This window comes from Aulostomus chinensis, chromosome 16 (assembly GCF_037954235.1).
Source record: "Aulostomus chinensis isolate RoL2024-O1b breed Wild chromosome 16, RoL_Achi_v1.0, whole genome shotgun sequence".
In the NCBI taxonomy this organism is placed as follows: domain Eukaryota; kingdom Metazoa; phylum Chordata; class Actinopteri; order Syngnathiformes; family Aulostomidae; genus Aulostomus; species Aulostomus chinensis.
This window is the reverse complement of record NC_141335.1, coordinates 9,465,685-9,488,744: the sequence shown is the minus strand read 5'-3', so window position 1 is coordinate 9,488,744 and position 23,060 is coordinate 9,465,685. Positions and strand designations below refer to the sequence as shown.

General features: G+C 40.1%; 1 protein-coding gene across 3 annotated transcripts in view; it reads right to left on the bottom strand.

Annotated features, from left to right (window-relative positions):
- The window catches only part of LOC147247407 (VPS10 domain-containing receptor SorCS1-like), a 51,436-nt gene that overhangs the window by 4,012 nt on the left and 24,364 nt on the right, over positions 1-23,060 (bottom strand). The window contains exons 7-27 of one of the 3 annotated variants that reach the window (XM_086180799.1): positions 22,644-22,762; positions 22,286-22,375; positions 20,753-20,932; positions 18,788-18,934; positions 18,465-18,567; positions 18,124-18,200; positions 16,766-16,857; positions 16,503-16,610; positions 16,092-16,209; positions 15,798-15,931; positions 13,992-14,105; positions 12,376-12,547; positions 11,948-12,134; positions 10,667-10,800; positions 10,462-10,585; positions 9,567-9,679; positions 8,752-8,886; positions 2,486-2,585; positions 2,148-2,204; positions 1,500-1,608; positions 371-519 (exon numbers count right to left, since the gene is read on the bottom strand). In XM_086180799.1, coding sequence (XP_086036925.1) covers positions 371-519; positions 1,500-1,608; positions 2,148-2,204; positions 2,486-2,585; positions 8,752-8,886; positions 9,567-9,679; positions 10,462-10,585; positions 10,667-10,800; positions 11,948-12,134; positions 12,376-12,547; positions 13,992-14,105; positions 15,798-15,931; positions 16,092-16,209; positions 16,503-16,610; positions 16,766-16,857; positions 18,124-18,200; positions 18,465-18,567; positions 18,788-18,934; positions 20,753-20,932; positions 22,286-22,375; positions 22,644-22,762 — 2,562 coding nt within the window. The remainder of the gene's footprint in view (positions 1-370; positions 520-1,499; positions 1,609-2,147; positions 2,205-2,485; positions 2,586-8,751; positions 8,887-9,566; positions 9,680-10,461; positions 10,586-10,666; positions 10,801-11,947; positions 12,135-12,375; positions 12,548-13,991; positions 14,106-15,797; positions 15,932-16,091; positions 16,210-16,502; positions 16,611-16,765; positions 16,858-18,123; positions 18,201-18,464; positions 18,568-18,787; positions 18,935-20,752; positions 20,933-22,285; positions 22,376-22,643; positions 22,763-23,060) is intronic. The other 2 variants (XM_086180800.1, XM_086180801.1) reach the window with 2 other exon arrangements.

Sequence of the window (23,060 nt, the reverse complement as noted above, 5' to 3'; positions counted from 1 at the left end):
CCCCCTCCCCCCAAAAAAATTCTATTCCCGTCAACCTTTTCATTTATGATACCACAGATTGATGATGGAGACATGTCTGAATGGCAAGCAACCACAAGGTAAGTGAGAAAATGTGTTTTTGGAGAGGGTGGGGGGTGGTGTAATGTTAGTGAAGTGACCCTCTAAGTTATTCTACAGTTTTAATTACGAGCTCTGAGGGGCTATTTTTCTACCTGTTCGCTGTTTTAAAATTTTATCTGTTCAGGTCAGATAGTGATTATGTGACATCTAAAACCATCAACCACCAACTGAGTGATTTGATTAGTAACAGGAGACTGCATGAAGAAACCCAACATAAACCGAAAACAATCTGAACCACTGCAACGCTTACTTTTTGAATCCAGCTGTACATCCACGTGTTCCAGCGCGGTCAGCTTACCTCCCTCAGGGTTTGGGACCGCTATGGAGGTCACCGTCGGGATGACCTCTTGTTCTTTGTCAGGCTGCTCTGCTGTGTATGTGTTGATTCCTGGAATCTTCCTGGAGGTTGTGCGGAGGGTAAGAAAAAAGAAGAATTTGTGGGGGGGTGGGGTGGGGGGGAGTGAATGGAGACCTGCCATCAAGTCTGTTTCACTAATGCTTTCACTAAACATAATGTGTCACAGTCTATTTTTAACTGTTAAGGATGGGAGAGGATTGCTTGAAAGCTGGGAACTGGGGCACTTTGCGTTCCACTGGGCATTGCACTCTCACTTTCATATTGTTCACCTCAGTTCAATCAATTTTTCATCCCCTCAGATGCACCCCCAATTCTGCGTAAAACTAACATCTTGCATTTCTAATTTCTCCCCCCTTGTGAGTTTGCTCTGCGGCTGTTGCCGTGACTTTTGAAGCAGATTTTTGTTGTGCAGCTGATTTCTTAATATAGTCGTCAGGATTGCTGGAAATTAAACTCCAGTCATGTTTTACTTCATGAGTCAAATTGGACTGAAGAGCTCGAGCGTTTCTTACTGTATGACTGGCGTGGGTAAGCTGCAGTCGAGGATGCTATTTACTGTATGTCCCTCACTGTATAATATATGTTGTCTCAGGACTTATCTCCTCAACCTTTCCTGCCATTCTGCAAAGTATGCCTCACCTTGAATGGCTGTGTTTAGCATTTCCAAAAGGTCAACTCTCACATTGTCAGACAGATGAATATTGATAACTGCGGGACTCTGACACCCATTTCAGCACTCTGGGAGAATTGATTAGACTGTCATTGCCTGTAATATTCTGCAGATTGAGACAGAGGGGAACTGTCTTATTCCTCCAGCTATTATTGTGTCACCATTGTCCATAACTCAGATATATGGCACCTAAATACTTCTGGAAAGTTTTAGGAGTTCAGCAGTGAGGTGCTTACTTGTAGATAATGGGGCCGACTTTAAAAATGCACACGCAAATAAAACATCTGTCTTTTATGATCTGAAAAACAGCTCTACATGCAGTTGTGATATATTACACCCAGTATACTGTACCGTTTAAATTTGTATATCAAAAAGACAGCCAAGCCCATCAGCACGACTGACACCAGCATTATAACCGCAGTGCTGCTGTGGCTGCTGTCACTGCTGTCCACCAGAGGAGCTGTGAAAGACAGACGGTAAATCGATGACAAATGAAGACAAAAGCGCATTTTGTCTCATATCTTCATAAATATAATACAAGATTAAAGCTGTAATTGTCATCTGAAAGAGCTAATCAGCACTTCCTCCTCTTCATTTTCATCTCTAACCTGGATCACGCAGCTGTGTCTCATATTATTACTATTCAAAGTGTTTATTCGTTGAACCATAAGATGTTTGCAGACAGACTACTGTGGCCGTCAGTTATTTTATGAGTGATAAAAGTTTTTTTCCTTTCATTTTCAGGACAAAATAAAGGCCTCTGTATCACAGAGACCACACAAATACACAATAAAAACAAGTAGGATATAATTAAAGGAAAAAGAAAAAGAAAAACACAGAAGTGTTTGGGAAGAACATGAAAAGGCTCATGGCTCCGTCTACTTTTTGGGTAAAAGTAAGGGGCTCCAATTTGACGTGTGACATCACCTCTTCTCCCTAGCATTTATCCAAACTGAGCAGTATTGGACGCCAGGCTAGAAGTGAGGAAAAGGCTATTACCTCTCTTTGGTTCGGCTGTGCTTCTTCTGGTGGCCATAAAACGCTTGCTTCTATGTCCTTGTTACAAATGGATGAAGAGGTTTTTAAAGATTCGATCCATTAATCTTTTCATTCTGTCCAGAACATGTGGACAAGTTTAGCTGGTTCACATCTCCAACATGTTGCCTTGGTATATTTCCATTTCCTGCTCTTTCTCCCATTTTTTCTTTTATGTGACTAAGCAATTCAGATGCAGAATCCAGAATATTCTGATATTCTCTGAACACCTGAATCATGCATCTTTACCTAAAAATGGACCAGACAGCCGTTTAGTTCCAGCAGGTGTTCAGCCGACTCACCCGGAGACAGACGTGCGGCGTAGACGTTCACCTGCACTCCTGGCTTGAGTGTGAACTGGATGAGTTCCTGGTTCAGAGCACTTTGCAGAACCTGAGAAAGCTATGAGGAAGAGGAGTGACAGAGCAGAGAGAGGACTGTTAGCGGCGGCTGCACGGCAATATTCCACCATCATCAATATTTCAACTGCAGTCATTTCATCCAACCGTTTGAATTATGAATCAGAATTTTCTGCTCTCGTCTAAAGAGGAGCAAATGTTGATATGGCATGGAAAAACAAACGCCAGAGCCAGCGGGCTTTTGATGCTGATGGAACCCCTATCAGGTAAAGGGCGCTCTGCTGTTGGTGTTGCAGTGACATTTAAAAAAATGAGGTTTTGCTCCTTCTTTTGGGACAATTTCACTTGAGATTCTTTGATATAGCTGGGTTATTTTTTTTTTAAAGCCCTGATTTAAAAGTTCAGTGAGGCAAAGCTATTGGAAATCAAAGTATGTTCTAATATCGTAAAATTGCCGTTTTAATTTGTCTTCCTGAAGTGCCTGGAGTGTGGCTGCTTTTCACACCTAGATGAGGCAGTCATTTAACAAGAGACCAAAATGCCTTCCCAGAGCCCATTTGAGTCCTTAGCCACGCCTCAATAATTCCATCTCGCTCTTTCTAAAATCTTCCCACTGGTTAAAATTAGACTGCTACACACAGTATGAATAATTACTTTTTGTTCTAGTGGCATATCAGGGTCAGTAAATCTATTACACATTTTAATAAGCTGTGTCCACACATACACTCCAAACATGCTCCTGTGTGTGGGCATTCGCACTGCTCAACTCATTCACTGGAGAGGAGAAGAGTGAACTGAAGATTTATTACCCTACTGTCTGTGTGCTTCTGCCAGGTAATCAGACAGGCTTTAGATAAATACGTCTCTTTAATTCCCAATTCAGGCCTCCTGGCCCAGTTTGTCTCCTTTCTTGATGGCACCAATTATATGATGCATCAATGTAATCAAATACCTATTAACTTAGTTCACGACTGAGTGTGAGCCAGCACAATAACGTTTGCTTGGGATACATCAAGGTCTTCCCGCACAGATGAGCTTGACTTGCCAGTTTTTTTTTTTTAAAACAGCCCTGTTTTATTGGTTTGTTTACATATTTTACAGCTATAAACAGAGAGATCATGATGAGATATTGCTGAGGAAGACGCAGAAATCTTAGTAAACATGATGCATGGTGGCTAGAGATGGGTTTGGTATGAAAGTGTAAATCTCCAAAAAGATGGCATGTACATATATTCTTTATTTCAGCAGGTAAATGTGGGGAGATGCTTCAGAATATTGCAATATGCTGACGGAGGCAGGTGTAGTGATTTTGGGTGAGAGGACATTGCCCTCTAGTGGTAACATGATACATTACCCTTCAGGTGGGATTGACATGAATGTGCATGTGCGATAACTTCAGTTGATAGGAGAGAAAATAATTGGTCAGTGAATAACTCTGTGTTTGAAAAATAATGAGGAAATGATCCAAAATGTATATAAATACTATGAATAAAGGACAAGGCATGAAATCAAACTAGTTTATACTTCCTTTTTCCTCTTTCTCAGGTATGCAAGTCATTTGTTGATGCACTGATTAAACTGTATGTTATGCATTTCGGTTATTTGTTCTTTAATTTTTTTTTCAAATCTCTCATTGTTTCTTGTTTTCAACATTTCAATTAACAAAAAAAAAAAAAAAAAACCTTCAGAAAAAGGTGAAAAACTTTAACACATCTTGAACCACTATGACACAACAGGGGAAAATGACCGGGTAGTTTAACAAAGATAAATCAGCTTATATTTTGAGTTTTGAGTTACTAATGTTACTATTAAATAACTATATTTCATTTGACATAATGAAACCATTATAAAACAATGAATCCAGCAAAATTAAGGTGATAAACTGACTCAAGAGGAAGTAAACTTAGAGGATGGGTGTCTAGGGAGCTTACATGCTATTAACAGTGTAGCAACATTCCTCTTGTTCCCTTGTTCATTTAAAATACCACAGCAGAGTTTAACATGCTTTCACCCAATTACCACAGAAAACTGCAGTCTTCGTTCCTGCTGACCTTTTCCGTGGCGTAACATAGTGATTTCCTCTCCTAGCGTGCAGCCAGTTTTATTGCAGGATGAAAATACATTTGCAAAGACTTTAAACTTGGTTGACTTTCAATTCCAAAGCCTGTCTACTTTCATTTACATCAAATTAACCTCAATATTTTGTGGTGATGGGGTGTAGACTGTTACAGTAATATAACATTAACAAGAATGAATGCAGACATGAAGCTTGTTGTGATGTACTGCTTCACCAAAGTGTTGATTTTCCTATTGTACTGAAAGTACGGCTAGATGGAAACAAAAACTACGAAAATGTGTGTAAAATTTGAAACACCCCACAAAACAGAAAGAAATGAATATATTTGACTTTGTATCCTCTTACAGAACAGTTTTTTGTATTTAAAAGACATGAGTTATATACCTTATATACCTTATACACATTTACAGTATATACAGTAGTTGTGTGACTTGAGTAAGGCTTGAAATGAGAACAGGAGTAGCAACTTTCACCAAAAGTCAGGGGAAAGAGAGGGACTGTGTGTATTTGTTCTCCGTTTTCAATTACAGCGCACAAACAGAGTGATTGTGCAGTCAAGATATCATCTTCTGGTGGGGGAAAAACGTCCAAACATCATTAAATATCTTCTCCCCTTAAAACAACAATAAAGTTAAAACAGTTGAGCTTTATGACAAAGTAACAGACATATTCTCCAAGGACATTATCTCTAGAGACACTTAAAAGTCAGCTAAATTTAGGCACTTGGCTGTAGTTTGCAGTTGGGGGCCTACTGAGAAGTTCATTAAAAGTAGGGTTTCCTCATTTTGAGAAGAGATTATGTTATAGGCCATAGGTGTCGTTTTTGTGTGTGTGTGTGGGAGGGGTTAACATCACCTGCACTTTTTCAGAGGGCAACTTTTGTTTTTCGCACTTGAAAGCTAAAGTTACATTAAAAATACTGACAAACATGCAGTGGGACAACGCAGAAACAGCAACCACTCAAGCTACTGCGATTAATTTCACCCCCCCCCCCATGTGGATCATACCATTTCCGAGCCCCTTGACCCTTACTTGACCCTGATCATGTTACCATGGCAAGCTAGCGGAGACCAGTGACGCAACGACGTTGTTTGATGTAAGTGAACAAAATACAGGATTCTATTTTACTTTCTGATCCTGAATATTAGTTTTCAAGTGAGAAGTGATGAACAACATTATGACGTTTGCCTCGAGTTAAATTTTGCAGCTTTTCACGAGTGTTGGTTTAAGCTAACATTACCTGCCACTGATTAGCTAAGTAATGTAAACCAGCTGAGAGCCCGCATGGCGACCCTTTCATTTCCGATATGGAGTTGTGGAGATATGCGTCACTTATATGCTGCTTAAAGAATGAACGTTTTAGTTTAAATGATGATAATACAGTCTACTTTCCAGTTGTTTTCATGCAGGCTTCATACTCAGCAGGAAAGTATAGGTGATTAATTAATGAGTTGTTGAGTCTGCTGACGGTTTTATGAAGCAGAAGCAAAGGACAGTGAGCTGGCAAGACGAGTGAGTAAGAAGAGATTGAAGCTGAAGATGTATCATGACACCATACCAGATATTTAGGCAAATAAAAGATTGAGAAACTGCTCAAGACACTCAAAAACCCCAAATTTATCTACTGCACTATTTTCGAAGTAAGAAAATAGGTGACAAACAGATGAATAGTCCTGTGTGTATAACTTGTTCGGCCTTGATGCCGTGCAGTAGTAGAACACCTGTCAATGGTCTTGATGTGTGTGTGTGTGGGTGTGTGTGTGTGTGTGGGGGGGGGGTGCTGGCAGTGTTTCTCTGTAATACTTTGATGATCACTACAAAAGTTGAGCAGTATGTGAGCTGCCGTCATGGATTTGTTTTCTACAGGCTGTAGACATAAAGCCCTGGTAAAGGCCTTTTTTTAATCTCATGAATTACTTTGACTAGAGTTGCATGAGGTACAAATATAATACTGTATGATGTTGATTTCTATACTGATTCCAGTGTCACGCTGTTGCATTTATCCACTTGCATTGGCAGTTCACAGTTGAATATCTCCTTACTATGAGGGAAAGTGAAGATGCAGGTCAGAGTTTGTGAACAGAAATTCTTTGGTAGTTATGCTGCTGTTTTGTGTGCTGTAGCTGTTGCAAGCTGTCAGTCACCTTTAACTTTAGGCTAAAAAAATGTGGCTGGCTGATTCTGCATTCCTGTGTCACAAAGAAGTGATGGATGAAGGCCAAAACATTGTTTGAGTGAAAATACCTATTTTTGAGTACTAAAAAGTCAAAATACACTTTTTCACTGTGTACAGTACTACTTTTACAGTCATAGGTGTAAAAGTGAGTAATTTGACTTTCACTAAAGCTGAGCACTGTAAAAAAAACATGTCATGATATTCAGAAGCCGTTTTCATGTCAATACATATCATGGTATGTTCTTATATAAGGGAAATCACTCAAATCAAGATAATGTAGTTGATGTGGTTATTATATAAGTCCTCCATGTTAATGAGAAATGCAATGCAATGAGATGGAACTAAGTTTTGAATTCAAACATCAGAAATTTATTTTATTGTGATTTACACATCAAAATTGTTATAAAGTATGTGTGTATACATGTATATTTTTTCTAGAAGTTTTTTTGGAAAAAAATACAATACCACATTTAGATGATATTTAATATTGCCCAGCCTTAGTGTTTTTGTTTGTGTGTATCTGCAGCTACAGGCTTGTACTTGTTGACAAAGGGCACGTTTCCACTGGCTCACTTCGGCTCAGGTCGCGTTGGTTTGACCCCGTTTCCACTGGTCCCAACACGGAACTAACGGTTACCATTTTGGTCCCCGCTCCGCTAGGGTTCCAAGCAAGCCGAGCGGGGGCACATAGTGGGATGCTGATTGGGTTTCCAACCCGCTTACATCGTCTACTTAGTATCATGTTAGCCTCGGCGAAATACTGGTCAATCACTTGGTTAAGACTTTTATTCTTTTCTTGGGTGTTCTGTTTCACCGCTTGAAGCCTTGCCTGTCTGTTACTTTTAGTTTAAGCAAAAACTGCTGACTGAGCAACAGGCAAAACGCTGCCTCCATGTTGTCCATTGTTGTTGTGTCACACACAAATTATGCCAGGGAACTCTCAGCCGGTGAGTCCACCCACATTGACGTGGTACCCAGTGCTCGTGGAAACACACCCTTACCGAGCCGTATTGACCCAACCCCACCCGACCCGAGCTGAAGTGAGCCAGTGGAAACGCGCCCTAAGTGTGTCAGAAAGACCCCAACTAGGGGCGTGCGATATGACAATAGTAGATCGTGAAGGATTAGAACGTGTAGACGATCTGCCAAAGTGAGGAGATCGTATGGATCGTTCGCGCGCCTCGTGCACTCCGCGACTCTGCTGTTTGAGCGGGGTGTCGAAACGGGATCTACTACTGTGCGCAGGCTTTACGTGGGGTGGCAGACGGTGCGCGGCGCCGCCGGCAAGTTTCAAAACAGAGCGGCACCCAATGTCACATTCTATAAATTGCAGTTCTATGCTGATGCGCCGACGCACCAGATACACCGTCAACCTGACCGACCAATCATAGCGAACTACAGGCAGTGACGCAATTTCTTACCTTCCTCCTTGTTTGTGGAGCGGTAGCCACATGGAGAGCCATGGCTGAAAGCCAGACGGAGGAGTTGGTCGCAAAGAAAAACTCCACTTCCATTATATGGAATTGGTTTGGCTTTTCCCCAAATGACAAAGCGCAAACTAAGGTAATTTGCAAAGTTTGCACAAAGACGGTTCGCATGTCGGATAGCAACACGACGAATTTGTTTAACCACTTTTAGTATGTGTACGTCCTTTGCACATGTTGGCAAAACTGCAACATTTTGAATTAAAATCTGTTCAGAAAGGTTCTTTGGCCTAAATTTTTTTTTTTTTCTTGAAGGACTGTTTTACATACAGAAATGGTTTGGTTGCACTGACCAGAAACTTGCAAATTAGTCACAAAAATCAATGTAAAAAGAATCGGGATAAAATCAAGATCGTGATTTTTTTTTTATTGAAAAATCATGATATGATATTTATGCCATATCGCCCACCCCTAACCCCAACCCTATCAAACATCTACCATTGACCCTTGGAGTGATTTCACCAGATAGTACCTGATCCAGGTGTGCCATTTTCTCCTCCATGGTTCCATCTCTCTGCCTCTTCTCGGGCACTATGAAGATCTCCCCTGTAGTTGGTAACCCAGGAAGCACTGTGACCAGGAGCTGATCCTCACTGATTCCTGTGACCTTTGATAATAATAGTAAAACCTTATTAAAATCCATTTTAATTGTAGGTGATATTCACTGCTTTGTCCCTTAAATATCATTCTGATGGTTGGCCTGTAAAATTGAGTAAATGTGTTGGCTTTCTGCATTATACTACCTCCGCCTAAGTACAATTCACTGTCAAGATATAATGCACAAATCACCTGAAACATGCAAGTTTAATTTGACAGTCTTCAGTAAAGGCCCGGGCTTTTAGTGCATGTATGCCATAACCAGAGGTCTCCTGTCAGTTTCCAAGTGTAAACTGGGGTAATATCTGACAAGACAGAAGGTCAAAGTGAATGTTTCATACTGCGGGTTACTGTAGGATACTCAGTATCCAGGTCCATTATGTAACCTGCCGCTGTCTGACATCCCCACTGTGTCTGTGAGGGCAAACCAAACACTCAACCACAGTTGGGATCCTTTTACTTGAGGTTTTTGTGCTCTTTTATGGCAAAATAGCAACTGTCATGACAGAACGTTCAGTGTTTTGACAATCTCAGTCAAAAAAGACCACATGTATATATTAGCAATGAAGAATAACTAAGAATAAAAATATTACTGACACTCAAATGTGATTTCTTTTCTCAGTAGTAGTACTGGCTTGTTAAGTTCCAGAATCTGAATGATCCTGGTCATGAATATTGTGAAGGACTGACCTGTACGATGGAGAGTTTCACCACTCTGCCGATGTCCATTCGCCACTCAAACACCCCAGGGTTCAACTCATCCAAATTCGAAGAAAAACCCAAAACATGCGACTGGAAATAATCTGAAAATCAGACAGAACTGTGACTTGGACCTGATGACCTCCTTTGTTTTTGCATCATGATGTAAGATGCCTCAGATCAGCTATCATGCATCCAATACAATATTTTCATCATGACATTAAGAAAGACTTCACCGCCAACAAATTCTGTTAAAGTCAGCTCAAGTCAGTTTTATTTGTATAGCGCCAAATCACAACAAAAGTTATCTCTTGACACTTGAACAAGTAGAGCAGGTCTAGTACTACACTCCCTCAATGAATTTACACCCAACAATTCTCCATGAGCAAGCACATCCTGCAACAGCGACAATGAAAACCTTCCTTTTACCAGGCAGGAACGTGGAGCAGATCCAGGCTCAATGGGGACGGCCTTCTGCTTTGACCGGTTGGGGGGAAAGAAAGCAGGAGGGCGGGGCAGAGACAAAGACAGATAATGGAAGAAGACAGATATTCAGAAGGAAAGAGAGGGACTGAGATAAAGAGAGAGAGAAAGGGAAGAGACTGATGGGCAGACGGGGACGTGAACAGGTGGTGCTACGGGTTTAAAATGCTTTAAGGTATATAGTATAGAACTATGCACTATAGTATAGAACTAGAAGCTTTCAGGGACTCAAACCGCTTTGGGACAAAAGTCAACACTCCCAATTGGTTTTGGGGTCAGTAAGGATAAAAAGGGAATTAAGTATAGCTCTGTGTGTATCTTGCCTGAACTCATATTTACTCTTGCTTAAGCAGCTGTAGAAGATTTAAAAAAAAAAATTGAACCGAAAACACACGTATTTTACCATAAACTGCCACAGTCATCTGGTCCTGATGGACAGTATTTCCAACCGAAGCCTGCACTGTGACTGTGTGACTTCCCTCCTTGGAGAAGATGAAGGACATTCCTCCATCTAGGGTCACCACAGGCTGAGAGGGCAAAGAGAGAGAGTGGGTGATGCAATAGTTCAGATAACAGAGCGACTGGTAGAGAAGGAAAGAGAAGCTCACCTCTGTTCTGTTGTCAAACCACCAGTAGTAGGTGACAGTTCCCACATTACTGGGCCGCAGCACTGTCGTCAGGTTTACTGCTTTGTTCTTGACAGCCACTGACGGAGCTGAGAGCTGAACCTGCTCAAGTTGACCTTTAAATCATAAAATAAACAGCAATACAAACTCATACTTCCTCTATTTTCCCACTGTTATGGTCATATTTCAGCTCATCGATGACTGAGCATAAAGATGAATAGCAAAAAAAAAAAAAAAAAAGAGAGCTGATTTCACTGCAGATCTCATGAGTCTGTTTGGATGTTTTGTTGCTTTTTGCTGCCCTGAAAATGTCAACATTGGAATCCATTCTAATGAGCAGAATTCACGCTGACCAGCATTGCTCTTCCCTGTTAACAAGGAAACAACAAACAACCAGGTGTTATGGGCTGATCGATACTCAAGCCTCTGTGATAGAGATATTGGATGGAGTCTAGTTTTGATGAGACACTTTAAAGATACAGAGGAATGGTGAATGTGAGTGTTATTTTATGTGTATTTTCTCTCCTTTTAGGGGCTCTCAATTGTTTAGTTGAAGGCTGTTGGGGCTTGTGCTCAGCTGTGGCAAAGACTCAAGACCACAGCACATAATACATTTACGGCATAAACCGCAATGAGGTTAATAAAAGTCATGGCAGGAAACAAGAAGTGGTGATAGAAAAGCATTTTAAAGTGATACTTCAATCAAAAAAATATTTTAAAAAAGAAGACATTTTCCCCTCCCTGCATCACTTTTTGTGACTCCAGAATTCAGACAGCCAGCCGTGTTTATTTATCTTTACGCTAATAAGACTGACAGCCAAAAACAGCAGCACAACTGCCGAAAAAGGTAGTTAACAAACTCTCAAGTGCATTGTCTAGCATAATTCATGTGTTTTATGTGCAATAATCCGCAAAAATTTTGATTTGAGCTAAAAAACAAACAAACTCAAACCCCTGCAGTTCAGTCGTTCTCAGTAGCACCCCTGCACTAGAACTGGAAAAAAGAAGTCATGTATTGAATTTGTAAACACCTTTTGTTATTTTTTTGACAGATTTCCTTTTTTTTGTAGTTGTTGTTGACAGTCTGCTGCCATTAGCTTCAAGCTAAGCTATTAGCTTCAATCTGTATATTTGTGGATTAAGTATTGCTTTAAACTAAGTCCACTCTTAGAAATCCCCAACTTTTATGGAGGTAAAAGGGACGGTCTCAAATGTAAATGTTTTAGCAGCATCTGTTGACTAATGTTCTTTTTTTGGACTTACATGAGACGTGAAGGTAGAGGACGACCCTGTCAAAGCCCAGAATGTTGCTTGCTGTAGCAGAAACCTGGTAGATGCCAACTTTATTGTAGATATGCTTAACCCCGTCCTCGATGGAGCTTATGTTAACGTAGGATATAGCAGTCCCGTCACCGAAGTCCACTGTTATACTGGTCGTAGAACCAAGACCCTTCAAAAAGAAACCAAAATATTTCCTCTAGTAAAGTGCTCTCTGTTGTCTCCATCATGTAAATGAACAAGTTCAAAAGATAAATCACACGGCTGTATTTTTGTTTAACATGCCAGAGCTCTGTTCAAGTTTTCTGACTACATCTCAATACACAGACAGAATGCTGAACCCAACAGAACTGGTGTTTCATCTATTAGTTCTATTACACCCTGCTGTGGTGTTGTGTAAGTGAAGTCAGCACCTCTTCCAGAAAGACCAAGAAGGTGACATTCTTCCCCAGCGCTGCTACCATTGTTCCCTCACTGGTGAAAAGCTGGAGGCCCCTTGGGACCTGACTGGGACACTTCTGTCGCCTGGGGCTGTACTTCAACAGAGTTCCCTCAGTGCAGTTGTTGGATAGAGCCCTGCGGTATCTGGAATTCACCCCAAAAAAAGGGCATCAATGAGGTCTATATGAGTGTAGAAGCAGACATATTGCATATCACACACAAATTCATGTGTAAGGGAGAGAAAGTATTCAAGACTGTCACACAAAACAGACGAAGGGTGTGGGCACATTGTCATGTACTGTTTGTCATCTATTTTAGAGGTTAAAGTCCAACTAAAACGGTATTGTGATTGTCTAGCTACTGCATTGTGATATTAATCTGAGTGAAACAGAACAGAAAGCCTGTATTAAAAAAAACAACAACAACAACTTTGGGGAGGAATTTGATTTGAATGCTGAAAACTAGTAGACAGGGTGTGGCATAATGCTGAGGTCCCAAGGGTATACGTTGATGGGATGGCAGGGAGATGAAGCCCATCTTTTGTGCTCAGTTGAGATGCTGAAGCAGTTTGGGGTCATAATCTGGAGCTGCCACAGATTCCACTGTCCTTAATATAAATATATCTGACTCAGCAGGCCTGCAATTACAGTATTTAGGGAACTGAAACAGTTTGATTTGGAAAACAGCCAGAGACACACAAACACATCATTTTTGTTAGCGACCCTGTGTATCATATTCGTTGACTTACAGAGTGGTGCAGGAATCAGTTCTAAAACACAGAAATAAGTTTGAATTGTTGAATGTCCAATTCCCTTGATTCCAAGTCAGTGTGTTTCTTGAATTGGTTTTCATTGAAATTCCTGAAATAAGTTCTGTGGTTTATACAATGTTAACGTTTTGTTCTTTGGTGCAAAATACATCAGTAAATAGCACACTTATGAATTCTTAAGTGCTTTTGCAAATGCGGTTGCTAACAACTGGCTGAATTAAACAGAAGGGGTGTGAAGCTAGTTACGGTATGTGTCTGTAGTTAGTTCATGACACAATGCCAGCTTTGTCATTTCTAGCATTTCATCAAAGTGGTCTTCAATATCTTACTGAACAACATGATTAATTATCCCGAGCTTCAGGAAAGCTTACTTTCAGCAAAGACTCTAAAAACCCCTATTCATTTTGGTCAAGGGAGCCCATAGTGATGCAAACGTCCAGGTTAGCCTCCAAAAATACATCATCTGCGGCAAAGTTAATGATCGATTGATAGGTGGATGCCAGGATATTGTCTGAAATTGGTTGGTACAGGCTGATGGAATATATTTTGTTTTAGAAGAGCAGGCAGTTTGATTTTGATAAAGCAATACAAAGAAATAGATTTTTGTGTCATTTTGTTGGTTTATAAGAGAAAAATGAGACCAAGAGCTAAACTACAGGTGTTAAAAAAAAAAGCCTTTTCCATTTTCAGTTTGACTTTAAAACACCCTCAGAATAAGTTAGTATCATTTTGTGTGCGGAATAGCTTGTGGATTTCCTATACAGTTGAAGTCAGAGGCACCCACAACTCCCTTTGTTCTTGACAAATGAAGTGTTGTACCCGGTGGTATTGAGGAAGCTGTCCCCTGTGAGACAATCTCTTGATGTGGCTGAAGGAACAAACCAGAAAGCCGGCGTGCAGCTCCCATCAACCTGCCTCTCAAATCCATAGTCACTGTTTCATTTGGAACACAGAAAAAGACAAAAACATAGTGTTAGAAAGTTTTGGTTAAGCTAACACACAAGTGAATGTGCATACGACAGGTATTTTAGGCTGTTCAAGGTTTTTATAGCACCTCAGACCACTGGATGTTTTATGTGAGAAAAAAAAAAACCTTCAGAAGCAGAAAAGGGCATTCTTTATGTTTACACAGACTCTAATTATACCTTGGCGAAGTCAGAGGGATCTGTCAGATTCCTTTCATCATTATCAGGGACACACACACTCAGAAGCCAGAGTTAGAGAGACTAATAAGCCTTTCAGTTGTAAAGTGGTGTTAAGCTCGCTAAATATGAGTCGCCGCTGCTCGAGTAGTGCTCGATCAGAGAGATAAAAGAAGGAGTGAGACAGTGAAGGGCTCAAGTGATGTTCATGAGGCAATATTTGTCAGATAGAGTGGGCCCTTACTGTTGGTCCATATGCAGAATAAATCAAGAGTTCTTCATAGGAGTGGAAACATGCATCTGTGAGATTTGGAAAATGTTATAAATTGTCTCATTCTGTGGTGATGAAATGATCATAAAGGATTATCATCACCCACGTATTTGTTTGATGTCAAAGCAAGATGGGTAATAATACACGGAACAAGTGATTAACTTTTGGCATTGATCTGTGTCAAATTGTAGATCTTGAAGACTTTCCTAGGTCTTTGGCAGGGTATAGCTGTTAGTGATAATAAGCTAATTTCCATCAAACTCCTTGAAAAAGTTCAGGGGAAATGGTTGAAAGAACATCATTTTGGCATCTGAAAATAACCTTCATCATATTCTGGATCTGTTTGAGATATAATGGTTGATACTTCTTAACGATGTTAGTATATTTCAACAACATTCATTCAGTCCATGTATTTTATCTCGAGAGATAAGCTCCTGGAGATGGGATTGATTGTATGTTCTGGATCGGTGATCTGGAAAACCTATTTTTGGTGGTAGGGGGAAAAAAATTGATGAACGGATTTTTATGATGTATTTATATTCCATATCCATCAAGCCCCTTCGGTGGAGATATGTGCTCTCTGAGTGCTCTGTAATTGTTTTATCAAATTTTGTACAAATTAATGACTCCATGAAATATGTTGCAGAAATAGTCACCCGGTATTTGTTTATTATTCAGATTTAATTTTGGATTAAATTGCCAGATTATATAAAAATCTGATCTTTTAAAAATTTTTTTTTACTAATGTTGGAAAACTGATTTGAAACTACAATCTCCCATTACAGTGATTTTATTACAAAGTTGCTCAAATGTCACATTACAGTCGCATTACTCCGCATTGTGTGGCGGCTTTGACCACCAAAATCTGTTCAGTTCATCCTCAAGTCCCAGTGGACATTTTCTACTTTGTTTGAAAAATTTCCCTCCAGGCACACTATTACATATCACAGATGGATGAACGCCCCGATCCTCCCGCGAGGTTGGAGGCGTAACAAGAACTGGCATGTTTTTGCAATGGTATTGGCTAATTTACATGCTTAATTGACAAAAAAAGATGATAGAAATAAGTATAGCGAGCTGTTATCAAAACTTCAAACATTCTTCCTTTTGTGCCTTTGCTTTCTTGATGGACTCTGTCTCTGGAGACTGATCAAATGTTATGCACTGTACTTAATGATGTGAAAAGATTTAGCTGCTGTGTGCAGAACTCACCACTCAAAATCAGCCTCTGTGCACGGGCAGGAGTCTGACATCTGGGAAATATACTGATCTCTGGCCTTGACACATCGAACATTTACTTTCAGTTTTTGGAAGATTCTTTTCATTCCCATGATGCACACTTCACCCTGTAATGAATAATGCATCATAAACATTTAAGAGGCTTTTCATTTTTCTTTTTACCAGCTTGCCTTTATTATGTGACTAAATCAAAGAAATTCCCTGGAGTTCAATTGACGACTGAATGTGTAAGTTATTAGTGGTTCACTAGCATTAAATTCAACTTACCTCATTGTGTAACTGCCACGTCTGATAATCCTCAGATGTGCAACGATGTCGAAAAATCGACCGAAAGTCAATTTTGACAAGTTGCCACTCTGATCTGTGACTGAAATGTCCAAATATTCTGCAAAAACAAGTCAGAAAATGAGGTCAAAAGATTTTTTTTTAATCTGCGTCTGTCGTACAAAAAGCCTGCAACTCCACATTGGGCAATTTCAATGCTCTGACTTTGATCAATGTTCTTCTGTGGGAAGAGAAAATCCTCTCTATCTTGGGCAAATGAACCACTTTCATAAACCACATTAAACAAACTGTATGCACACTTCTAAGTCTACATCAGGGTAAAATAGTATCACTCAAGACCGTAATTAACAAAGTAGAAACACATCAGCTCTTTACGTGTCCTTCATATCTTACGTCATAATGAGGGTGTCCTCTCCCGGCTCCCCCAGCACCCCATCAACATAGAGTGGAGAGGAGGTGAAGCTATATTTGTCCCAGTTTCCACCCTCATCAAAACTCAGCCTGGGGGAGAGAACAAGGGTAAGATCACAAACAGATCAGCCACAAATAGAGCTGAGTTCTGTAAGAAAGCCTCAGCAGGAATACAGTCTCACTCCCTCTTTTGAAGATTGAGTATAGTCTCAAAAAAGATGAGGCGCATCCTCCGAGATGCTTACCAAATGTGTCTAATAGGCAGAGGTGTGTGTCGGATGGCCACCAGAGATCCTCCTTGATTCAGGAAAAACACACTATACTCTTCCTGAAAAACCTGCAGATGCAACCAGATGAATTCAAGTCAATATAAGGAGCATGAATGCTTGAACCTAAAACACTGAAAGGATAGAAACCACAGCTGCTCTTTGCACAAGAGGCGCAGTTTGTGTGAACAAACAAAAGCATCAAGCAAGTGTTGCTCTCCTCGTTGATTTGCCAAGTCCTAAGCCGATGGCGAAAATCTGTATGCTCCCTGTGGTTTATTTGTTTTACAGATCAGAGATGCGCATGTTTTGAGAAAGGCTGCATGTCAAAGCGCCTTTTTTGGGAGAGGAAGGAGAAAGGGAGACAAACTATTTTTGTGGCTCCAACAATTGAAAAGTATGAAATGAAAGCTCTCATTGAATGTTCAGCCAGATTCTTTAATCATATGAAGTCAGATTCTTACCTCTGCCAAGGACAGTTTAACTGCTGCGTTGGGTTGTCTGACTGTTGGCAGGATGAGAGGAAAAACTACCACACTGGCTTTTACAAGATCTGGTGGATCGGTGGAGTATTTGCCAAGGATGTTAGTTACATTTATATAAAACATATTGAAAGTGTATTCGACTGATTGTTTTTACCTGCAGTGTGCCGGTTGGTTGGCTCTAAGTAGCATGATGGCAAAATACTTTTCCTGAAACTTGGTGGGAGATGGAGCGTGGCTCAAAGAAGAAGCCATTACATTTTGAAGAATATGACTTGGACCTTGGTGGAGGGTCAAGGCAAGCACGACAGGCTTTTACTTAGAAACAACAGTGTAACTTTGGAAGCTATTTTTTTTATTTTAACTTTCCAGTCCTGTGTCAAATGTCCTTGTTAGTTTTCATCATATTGAGTCATCCTCACACTGTTGTAGCTGACAGAAAGGCTGAGTTTTTTCGTTCTGTCCTAGCCAAAGAAAACTGTTATTTTAAATCTAATTTATTCAAAGAAATTTGACCTCAAATACTTTGTGGTAACCTTTTATGTGCCTATCCTTGTTTTTTTTGTTTTGTTTGTGTGTTTGTTTCATTTTTTTGGCAATATCAGTCTCAGATACACTGGTTTATCAGTATTGTTACAGTTCCGTAATTTGATTTTCATCAATTTTGGTCTACTAAATCTTAATCAGTGTAGTCTAACATTTTTGCCTTATTTACAATGGTGACATTTAAATCATTATGTAAATTAACCTTTATAACACACTGAAATGTAGTTGTAAGTAAATATTAAGTGAAATTAGTGTTAAATAACGTGGGATGATAATGGGGCGATAATAGTCAGACTCCTCCTGCTGTACCTCCTTCCATGTGTTTCCAGCGTCAGATGTGATGAAAATGCTGACGTTTGTGCTGGTCAGTTCAGGTCCGACGACACCTGAATCCAAAAAGTGGCACATTTTTTTAACTTAATACTCAAATCAAGTCACGTACTGTAACAAGCAGACAAAATTGCATCAGTATATTTACTCTAGAAAGGTGAAGAACTTATTTTCTTTCAAGCAACATGTAACAGATGTGCGGGTGAGATTAATTTAAGTACAGAATTACTGAGCGTGCTGAAAGACATGAGCAAGGATCACCGGCACTAAGATTCAGAGTAAACAACAGAACGGACGTGCCAATCTAATAATCTCCTCACCTGATGCTATTATAATTCCAGGTGCTGAGTCTTTGCTGACAATGTTTCCCGAGGTGTAAGGATTCTCAGACACGTGAAGGTGTAGATGTAACGAACAGTAAGGCTGAGAAACACACAGGAGATTAGTCTGCTTTTGCCGAAATGTGAAAATTAAAACTCCACAGCGAACATAAAACGTGCTAATATAATAGAGATAAAACTAAGAGGACTTTCTAACTTGTTTGTCTATTGTGAATCAGATTTATTTGCACCCATTGGTGCAATTCACTGTGGCATGATTTTGAGTAGACAATACAAATCCAAATAACCAGTGGCCCACTTACCTGTTCACAATAGATATGGTTTCCTTGGAGATCGGTTGCCGGAGCCTGCAGAAGACGCCAGTCTCTGCCTTTGTTGTATGTGATATAAGTTTTCACTTGGTTCTCAACAACTTTATTTGACAGGAACACCCCTTTAATCCCAGCAACCTGCAAACATGACAGACGGAGAGCGGTAGGGGGAAAATAACAAAAAAGGGTGGGAAAAAAAACAACCATAAATTATTCAAACTTAAGGAAAGCTGAAGACCTAGTTGGGGGTGGAAGAGATGTCAGAAAGTGATAGTTGCTTTGACAGGGAGCACTATTTTAGACCATCTGTAGGACAGAATCAAAACAACATATGGTGCAGCCTCAAGAAAAGCCTTCTCCTTTGTTTCTATGTGCACAGAGATGCAGATTCTGATGAACTATTGCTTGAATTCACATTTCTCTTCTACCTATAGAGCACAAATCATCCCTAAAGCAAAAATATAACCTTTATGTCCTATCATTGCAGCTGAATATTTCTGGACAAGGAGTGGGGAAAAAAACGCTGATGGCCAGCTCAGGTGTATATTCATAGAAATGTGACGCTTTTACAGCCTGCTGCAGATGAAGATAATCTAGAGTGATGCTTACATGCGCAGTCACTGCAACCTCATAGCACATCTGTCAACACACATATAACACGTTGAGAACACAAGTTAAAGCTGCTACTTTAGCTGCCTTGAGACTACAAGCTGTAAGTGAGACCCCCCCACCCCCAAAGCTGTGTGTGGATGGTGGCTTACATAAACTCACTAACAATTTTTTTTTTCCTGATCAAATTGTCACATGTAAGAGTGAAGGAATGCAGCCAGAATGTGAAAGTGACAGTTCCTCAGATGCTGCAGAATAAAATGCAGTACATCGGCATCTGTTCCATTAAAGCCAGGACATCTGAGAACGCTTGAGTCGAACACAGCAGAAAAATGGAGGAAAACGTATGTTCTGTCTGTTAGCATTCTACCTGCCAAAGCTAGACCCCATGGTGTGCCCTCCTTTCTTTTTTTTCTTCAGTCATACCAACAGCAGGATCTAAATTACCCCTTTAGCGAACTACAGGTGTTTGCCCAGATTGATGCTGCATTCATGGAACGAAGCTAAGAGCTACATTAAGTTTAGATAGCATTGTCATTATTATTAAATATTTTAAGATTAAACATTTAATCCTTACAAAAATATTGAGGAAAAAAGGCATTTGGTAATAAGAGCACAAGTGGCAGCTTTCTTGTTCAACCTAAAATTGAAAACCCGAGTTTAGATGGTAAATAATAAATCATTAATGATATAAAACAAAGAAAAATAGCAAAACCTCACATTTTAGATGCTTCGCCCAGAAAATATTTTGCATGTTTACTTGATAAATGATTTAAATGATTACTTGATTTGAACTGTAACTGGCTGATTTTCAGGCAAGTAGTTGAATAATTTCGAACTCACAACAGTCACGGTTTTGTGCACTAATTAAATTTAAAATTAAATAACCCTCATGGAAGAATAGGAAGTATTATACATAATATGCTGACATGAATACAGGACTGAGAGAGTAAATAATTCTGTGTGTTTACATGCATTAGTGCAGAAAATATTCATAGCATGCTTAAGGGACAAACAGAAGATGATTGGTTAGCTGTAAACAACAACTGTAATATAAATAAATAACTGTTTTGCACATATGTATGTCTGTGCATATGTGCACTTACTGTTCTTGACTTATTTATAGTCATATCATTCTGCCTGCTGTTTTTTCATACCTTTGTTTTTATTTCTGTGCAATCTCATCCTTGTCTTTACTGATTCTTTGCAACATTCCTGTGTTTTTTCCTTATCTCTGTTTCTGCTCAGACACCTAAATGTTCCACTGAGTATCAGTAAAGGTTTATCTTGAATAACTTGAATTTTAATTACAAGCCTGTAGAACATGAGAACATCTCTGGAGCCTACCTCGTAGAGGTCAATCATGATGTTCCCCTCCGGTCCTCCGCTGCTCACCACGTTCTCCAGCATCAGGGTGAAGAACAACCCTCTGGACTCAGACATGTACAGGTTGTAGGAGTCATTCTGATGCCAGTCTTGAATCGCTGCTACAACCTGGTTATCATCTGTGCTGATTATCTGCAAATCCTAAATGATACCCAGAAGAGCAGGTTGCTCAGAAGCAGGCCTCGGGTCACCTTGTCATGTAAACAGATCCAATAAAGCTCTAGATGCCATTAAAGAGTTTGATTCTGCATGGTAGGTTATGATGTAGATTTTAGCTAGATTATGATATTTCACTGAATTGCTGGTTTTGCAGCCAAAATATTTGTGATATAAAAACATTACAGTGTAGGCTTAAGAGCTATCCATGAGTCCATCCATCCATTTTCCACCGCTTATCCTGTTAAGTTTTCAGGCGAGAGGCGGGTTTCACCCTGGACGGGTCGCCAGTCCATTGCAAGGCCAACACATATAGACAGACAACCATTCACACTCACAGCCACACCTTCGGTCAATTTAGAGTATCTGAATAGCTTAGTCCCCTTTTGCATGTCTTTGGACTGTGGGAGGAAGCCAGAGTACCCGAAGAGAACCCACACAGGCACAGGGAGAACATGCAGACTCTACACAGAAAGATGGCACGCACTCACTCAACTGGCAGCTCAGATCATCTTCCTGTGTATTCTCAGTATTCTCAAAAAAAAAGATTTATTTCCATACTGCGATATTAGCTAACTGGTAAGGGTCCAGTTTCAGGGGCGCTGAACTATGTGGTATGGGAGCGGTGCACCCAGGATATCCAGTGTCAGAAGTATTTCTGTTTCTGGTATCAGAGCAACTCTACTGCACAGCAGAAAGCACAACATTTGCTAGAGTTAGAGCAGCAGGCGAGTGATTTGTCATTCATGACAATTTTCAGTCAGGATCGACAGTGATTAGATCTCAGATGACATTAAAGGATGTGTGTCCTTCTCAAGGAAATGTTGACAGTCTACATGGATGGATGGATGTATAGATTGATCGAAGTGACGCTTGGGGTTATAAATCTCTCTTGTTGCTGTGTATGACATGCTTTTTCAAACTGCTATGAAAGTCTGCAGTGAGGGAATTCAGTACACAACACTGTTTTATGCAAATGATTTTTCAGTTTTCAAAAATCTCTTTTTGGCATTCTGGGGAACAGTGACACCGGCTCTGGAGTTGCAAGAGGGCTCTGGCAGCTGATCTAAACAAAAAACAAATGATCTACACGTATGATTAACGCATAGCTGAATCAATTTTGAGGAGGATATTAATGTTGGGATGTTTAGAAAACCATTTACTGGATCTGTCAGCAAACATCATGAGTAACAGAGAGCAGGCCTGCATAAAATAGTGTGTACAGTCATCCACAGTAAGTCTTTGTGACACTGCATCCTGAAGGAATAAATAGAGTGTGAAACACTTGTTGTGCTACTTGTTAATCTGCATATGCTCAAACACTGTACCCTTTCCTACCTTTGGTAAAGTATACTTGGGAAGCTTCATGGGGTAGAAAGAATTCCTCTTGTAGGACACATAATGGACAGACTGGCTTCCTACTGGCACCTGGAGAAGCAATACAGTGATATTTCAGGTAAATTTAGACACTTTTAAACCAAGATTAAAACTCTGCAACTAATTAGGACGTTGTGCATCATAGCAGAGATGAGCTGCAGTAATACACAATGCTGTGATTTCAATTTCATGCCATCCTTTCCCAGGATAATGGCCCCCTTTTTAGTTAATGAAAAACATGACTGTACATTAAGATGCAGTGGTTTTTACGGCTTTTAATTGTCTTTTAATGAAGTCAGACCTTGCAATAAAAACCCACCTGGATGAAAACGTATTCATCCTGAACCACCAGGGAATCGGGGATGATAAATCCAGGGAAAGGTTTGCCCTTGTTTCCATCAGAGCAATTCTGCAGTTTACAAGTTATGTACTGTGACCCTGTGGGTAAGAAAGGCATGAGTGCTAAAAATACAAACAGGAGAAAAACAAAAAAACCTTCTGTAGTCTACGATCAAGGTTTTAGCATTGCTTATGCTGATGGTATTAAGTGAAGCATAGAAGCAAAAATTTTGGAGGCCAGTCCTTTTTTCTCACGAATAGATAAAGTAGAGAGAGCTGTCCCAGTGTGTTAGCATCAGCCAAATGAGGCGGTCTCCCCAGGGACAGGGCATTAACACACAGGGCTTTATGGAAGTGCCCCCCCGTCCCTGCACAGCAGCCAAAAAAAGAGCCAAGT